At 44.7% G+C, this 6,351-nt stretch overlaps 1 protein-coding gene across 1 annotated transcript in view; it reads right to left on the reverse strand.

Annotated features, from left to right (window-relative positions):
- Positions 1–3,628: 3,628 nt before the first annotated feature.
- MOB3B (MOB kinase activator 3B) overlaps positions 3,629–6,351 on the reverse strand; it is a 214,314-nt gene continuing 211,591 nt past the window's right edge. The window contains exon 4 of the mRNA XM_008047958.2: positions 3,629–4,206. Coding sequence (XP_008046149.1) covers positions 4,177–4,206 — 30 coding nt within the window. The 3' untranslated portion in view covers positions 3,629–4,176. The remainder of the gene's footprint in view (positions 4,207–6,351) is intronic.

Consider the following 6,351-nt stretch of genomic DNA (forward strand, 5'->3'; position numbering starts at 1 on the left):
CTCAAGTTTCTTCCACTTATCCTGGCTTTGAGACTCTGGGTCCTTAGAAATGAGAAAACACTCAGGGAAGGAAAAAAACCAACACCCTAAGAAGCAGAAAAGGACTCTAGGTCAGTTTTTCTTAATCTATTTTATTTTTTCACTATTTTTTTCCTAAGGAGTCTTTTTAGGCATTCTATTCCTAATCATCTCTCCCCACCCCCGTACCATTCCATAGAATATTAATACCATATATACACTTTGTATCTGTTAATGTACTTTTGGTCCCTTGGAGGGTAACAATCCACTGTAATATCTAAGATTCACCTCCTCCCCAAATTGATAATCATCCTCAACAAGAATGCATGCTCTTTATAAATAAACTACGAGTCTGAATGGAAAGTCATTGAGGATGGGAGGAAAAAAGTTATGTGTATTTCAACGCTGCCTACAGGGACTATACAAACCCTCACTGGCCAGCATGCTTGCGTATTGCCTGCATGTGGAAATTTCCTGCTTCCCCTCCCTTCTGTTAAATGGAAAGGGATGGATCCCTTGTTACCATTATATCATCTGATCACAGTGGTTGTCATCTTTTAGGGGTCCTTCACCTCTTTGAGAATACTAAGAAATGAGTATATTGTATGCATGTTCTCACACTCCATAAAATGTATGTGTAATGAATTTCAGAATATAATAATGAATTACGGAACTTGATAATGATTGGATCAGGCAGACTGTACCTGAATCCACTGATTAGTCCTAATATCAAAAAAGAGACAACTAGACATTATGTGCTTCCTGATGTGATGCAATAGGAAGAAGACATCACTTATGTAGTATTCTTGCCAAAAAAAAGACAGAAAAAAAGTTTTACCTTGATCTAATAATGGGGAAACAATCAGGAAATAAAAAAAGGAACCTAGATTGGGAGACATTCCACAAATAAACTGGTCTGAACTCTTTAATGTCAGTGTCATCAAAGACATACCACATACATCTCATACACATATACACATGTGCACACCCACACACACACACACACACACACACACACAGAAGGAAAACTCTAATGCAGTAAAGGAAACAAAAGATACTGACAACTAAATGCTATGTATGATTCTTGATTGTATTCTGGATTTTAAAAAATCAACTATAAAGAATATTTTGGGGATAACTGGAGGACTTTGAATATGAATCATATATAAGATATACACAGTATCAGTGTTCACCTTCATGGGAGTGATAATATTGCAGATTTATAGGACAATGTTCTTATTAACAGGAGGAACATGATGAAGTATTTTACTTTTCATGCTTGCAACTTATTTTCAAATGGTTTTGCAATAGGAATGTGTATTACAATAAGAAAGAAAATGTGAGCTGGGCTGAGAGTGGTGGCTCACGCCTGTAATCCCAAGCAAAGGGTGTAGGCTAGGAGTTTGAGACTAGCCTAGGCAACACAGACCCTATCTCAAAAAGAAGAAACAAAGAAAGAAAGAAAGAGAGAGAGAGAGAAAGAGAGAGAGAGAGAGAGAGAGAGAGAGAGAGAGAGAGAGAGAGAGAGAGAGAGAAAGGGAGAGAAAGGGAGGGAATGGAAAAATGCAATCGATACATTTAAGGATGTAGGTGCTCACTGTAATCTTTCAACTTTGAAATCCTTCCCCACCTCCTGCAAAAAAAAAAACCATGGAAAGAGAAAAAAGAGAGTAGCCAAGTTAGTAGCCAAGTTAGGAGGAAGTAGCAGGGTAGTCAGTCTCTGACTCAGAGGGCTGAAGCTCCGTTTATAATAGAGATACGTCTAAGATGTGGTCAGGACAAGGAGATAAAAATCACCCATAAATTTTTTTTTTTTAGAATTTGCCAAACAAAGTTCTGTGGGAATAGAAACACTCTGTAATTAAAACATAAGAGCAGCTTTGCGGAATTTACCCTAGAAGAGTTGATTTAGTGCAATTAACAATATAACCAGGAGGAAACTGTTCCAAGAAGTTTAAAAAAACATTCAAACGTTTAAATACAGTGAAAACTTCACCTGCACAAACAGTTCACAGAAAATAACCTCAAAAAGAATTAATAACAAGGATCTTCAGATTTCAGCCTCACACTTGATTAAGCATTAATGAATTATGCAACTTTTTAACACCAACGTCCTGTGATGATGTGTGGTGCAGAGCTATGGAGTTCCTCCGAGGCCAGGAGTGCCATGCTGTCCTTTCTCTCTGTCCTTCTGTTCAGCATTCCCGTGTGGTACCTGTGAATTGCACAGGTTGGGAACTAGGGGCTCTTGTTTCTCTGTTTTCTAGATCCTTACGCCAGCTAGACAGTCTTTCAGGCAAAAGTGATGCTGGGAGATCTTTGCCTATCTTGTCCTCTTAAAGTTACTTAGGAAGCAAAAGGAAGAAGAAAAATAAGAAAGAAGAAAGAAGGGAGAAGGGAGAAGGGAGAAAGAAGGAGAAGGAAGAAGGAGAAGGAGAGGAAGAGGAAGAGGAAGAAGAAGAAAGGAAGAAGGAGAAGGAGGAGGAGGAGGAGGAGGAGGAAAGTATATTTATTGTCGACCACGGTACAACATGGAGAGGTAGCAGCAACTGGATTCCACGAGACAGCCTTTACGAGATACGAAGTGAGGGTCGCCTTCATGGTTAGGTCAACGTGGAATGCCACTGTACCCACACAGTCAGCCCTTCCTTCGTCTGGATAAAGATTTCATGACTCTAGGCTTTTGTGGTTGCTGCAGATGGTTTTAACACATTATGTATAATAAAACAAAATCAGAGTTGTTTAGTTGTTCTTTAATCATCATTACATTAAAATGCACGAATACATTCTTATCTACTTCCCTCCACCAACTGTTATCTTGCTAAATTCGAGTGATCACTGGAAGTATTATGACCCCCTAGTCACAGGCAGTCAGAACCCACACAGTTTTGTGAATGAATCAGAGAAGGTAACATTTCATCAACGAAAACTCTGAGGTTTCAAAAGGCTGGGTGCAGCACAGAATGCATTCTTCTGACTGTCTTCTGGAACAGAAAAATTGGAAAGAATGGAAGAAAGAAGTTACCTCCAGCTCCACTGTTACCTTGGCAACTGTGGCACAATCCCAGGGCAGAAATTAATTTTGTGCCAAAATATTAGGTGGCAGAGGAGGCGAGAGTGTGGGGGGAAAGCAGACATCGGCTGGGTGTAGAGCTCTGAGAGCCAGCTAGGAAGGTTATAAGGTTGACAGGCTGCGTGTTAAATCTACATGCACCAAATAACCAACTGGGCTTTAGTTTTTTTTACCAAAACGTTAGTATCAGGTAGAGATAGCCACAACTCTCCACCCTTTAATAAAGAACAAACACCGCACTGATCTGGCTCAGGGCTTCGGCTGATCATCCTTAATCATTAGTAACGTTCTTTTATTGCCCTCTTCAGGGAAACGGAAAAGAATATCTTCAACTGAAGAGACTAGGAATGGCGGTGGTTATAAAAAATACATTCTGACCAGGTGAACTGGTAACTTGTTAGCTTTATGCTATGACCAGTCTCTTCCCTGGAGTTAGAATGCAAAGACCCTGTCTGGGGCAGAGACAAGCCACCCCGTGGAGTGTCCCTGATAAAATCTACTTGTTAGGGAAGTGGTATGGATACCACTGGGGAGGGGAGTTGGGGGGATTTAAGGAGGGGGGGGGTGTTCAGATCTCTCCAACCACATGATCAGAGTGGGAGTTTTCAGAGACCCGAAAGGAAGGCTTATTCCATAGAAACATCCGGAGTTCCAAAATTCACTCGGCACTTAGAAAACCAATTACAGAAAGTCGTCCAGATGACAAGACAGATGAAGTGGAAAGGTACAAACAAGCATCTGAGTCTCGAAACCTGAATTCCAGTAAAGCTTAGGCGGCAGGTCACAGGCAGAACTGTGCCGTGCGTGGAAGTGAGAGGCTTCCTCCCCACGACTTCCGAGCCAGAGGGGCCAGGCCTGGTCCTCCTGCATTTGCGGTCTGCCTGGTCCACGGGGCCAGGCCAGCAGCACTCGGAGGGTTAAGAGCACACGAAGTGAGGGGGAACGTCTCTCAGGAGTCATGCTTGCCTCGGCCTCTGCTGCCCCTGGATGCAGGAGTGCCATTTCTGCCAGGGAGGTCTACCTCCTGCCCGCCCAGGGCTCCAGAAGGAAACAGCTTTCCTTTCTTCCGAGGGTGAGGTGACGCATCAGTGGCACATCCTGCTCGTCATCTCTTTCTGGAAAGCAAGGGGAGAAGCATGGTTAGGAGAAACTCTAAGCAGAGCCACGCTTTGATGGAGGATTCTGAGACTAAATACTCATGGGGACTCTGGAGCCTTTACACAGAAGGTTGCAAGTGTGGCCCATGAAGAAGGCCCAGCATAAGGAGATGTTCTGTTTGGTCTGCAGGTTTCTTTTTTTTCATGAAGGCATTGTTTAAAAATTGGATTACCCTGCCAAACCTCTTACATACTTTTTCTGAAAAACCCCAAGATCTGGAGCCACTGAGCCGTCTGAGTTGAAGAATGGCTGTCCTCTTCAGTAGGAGAATATGCTCTCCAGTTTGCCCCAGTCCTCACCACTCCCAGTTGTCTCCCCAACAGGAACCAAGTATCACTTACCAACTGATACGATCCTTGGATTTGGGCTGCTGTTTTTCTTAGAGAACAACTTGTCTTTAGCTACGTTTCAATCAAAGATGGGAAAATGAAGGGTAACTTAAGTAACCAGAAGCCAAGAAAATCAGGAAGGAGGATATTTCTTAGTGGAAATGAAGAAAATACCAAAGTGTTTGACACGCACCCCCTTGCTTGGCTCTCATGAGCATTTACAGACCCCAAATGTGCCATCCGCTCTCTTCCTCTGGAGCTCTTGCCTAGGGTGTCCTTCCACACGCTCCCCCTCTCCTCTTCACTTGCTATTTGCCACTCATTTTCCCAACTCAGGCAAGATGACTTCCACCTGCCTGGGAGACCTGCCACCCACACATACTCTTCCCTGGACTTAGAATGCAACTCTGGGTGCTCTGGGTGCCTGTCCGGGACAGAGACAAGCCACCCCGTGGAGCGTCCCTGATCAAAGCTGCTTGTTAGGGAAGTGGTGTGGGTGCCACCAGTGGGGGTGAAAGGAGGGGTTCAGATCTCTCTGAGCGCCATAGCCCTGCCCAGTATGAAGGTAGCTACTCCCTCTGCCTGGGCTCACCCTGCTCCTTTGGCCCGGTTCTGGGTATGTCTGTTAGCCCCACCAGACCGAAAGCTACTAAGAGCCAGGAAAAAGAAACACTCGCTGAGTCCCCACCTATGTGTTCATCTTCGTATTCCCCAACGCTAGCACCATGTGGGCACAGGGCAGTCGCTCCTTCATCTCCTAGGACGGTCTGAGGAGCAGGCTGGTCATGAACCTCATCCTTTTGAGCATTTTGGGAGGACACGTTGAATGTCATTTGATTTAGATGAATGAGCTGCTTCCAAGTTCCCCCTGCTACAGACCTGACCGTGGCGGCCGCGTCCCTTGCATGCCGACCTGGACGCTGCAGCTTATAAAACAGGAAACATCTGAGTCACAGAAGCCTGAGCATGGGCGTGCCCAGGTGCTCAGGGAAGCTTTCTTTTCAAAAACCATATACATGTGTTGGTTAAAGAAATATAGGCACTTTTGTATCTCTATAATATTAGTAAATGCAGGCATTACATCCAAATATATATATAAACATTATTATTGTTTTTGAGTCAGGGTGTCACTCTGTCGCCCAGGCTGGAGTGCGGTGGCACAAGCACGGCGATCAAGGCTCATCACAGCCTTGAATAGACCTCCTGGGCTCACGCAATCCTTCTGCCTCAGCTTCCCGCGTAGCTGGGACTACAGGCATGTGCCAGGACACCTGGCTAATTTTTTGCAGAGCTGACATCTCGTTATATTGCCCAGGCCGGTCTTGAACTCTTGGGCTCAAGCAATCCTCCTGCCTCAGCCACCCAAATTGCTGGGATTGCAGGCATGAGCCACCGCGCCCCACCCATATATAGAAAAAGTAAATGACCATGTGCTTCTGTTTATCACTTTTTCTACGTACTAGATGCCTGGGAGAGGAGGCTGCTGGTCTCAAATAGCCATAATCTATTGGGGGAGAAAGAGGTGTGGATCACAAGCTAAGATACAATGACATAAATACAAATATTCACAGGAGGGGAGGCCCTGAGGCCGAGTGGAACTTAACTACTCTTCCACATTTTACTTCTGCTTCTGCTCCTCTCCACCCACCTATGTGATTACCCTGAGCCTGTGGGTCTTAGCTAATATGTTCTTTTTTTTTTTTGAGTCGGAGTCTCACTCTGTCGCCCAGACTGGAGTGCAGTGGCTGCTTCCCGGCCACCGCAGCCTCGACC

The sequence above is a fragment of the Carlito syrichta genome, unplaced genomic scaffold, assembly GCF_000164805.1.
Source record: "Carlito syrichta isolate Samal-C Ts95f unplaced genomic scaffold, Tarsius_syrichta-2.0.1 Scaffold119534, whole genome shotgun sequence".
Lineage (NCBI taxonomy): Eukaryota > Metazoa > Chordata > Mammalia > Primates > Tarsiidae > Carlito > Carlito syrichta.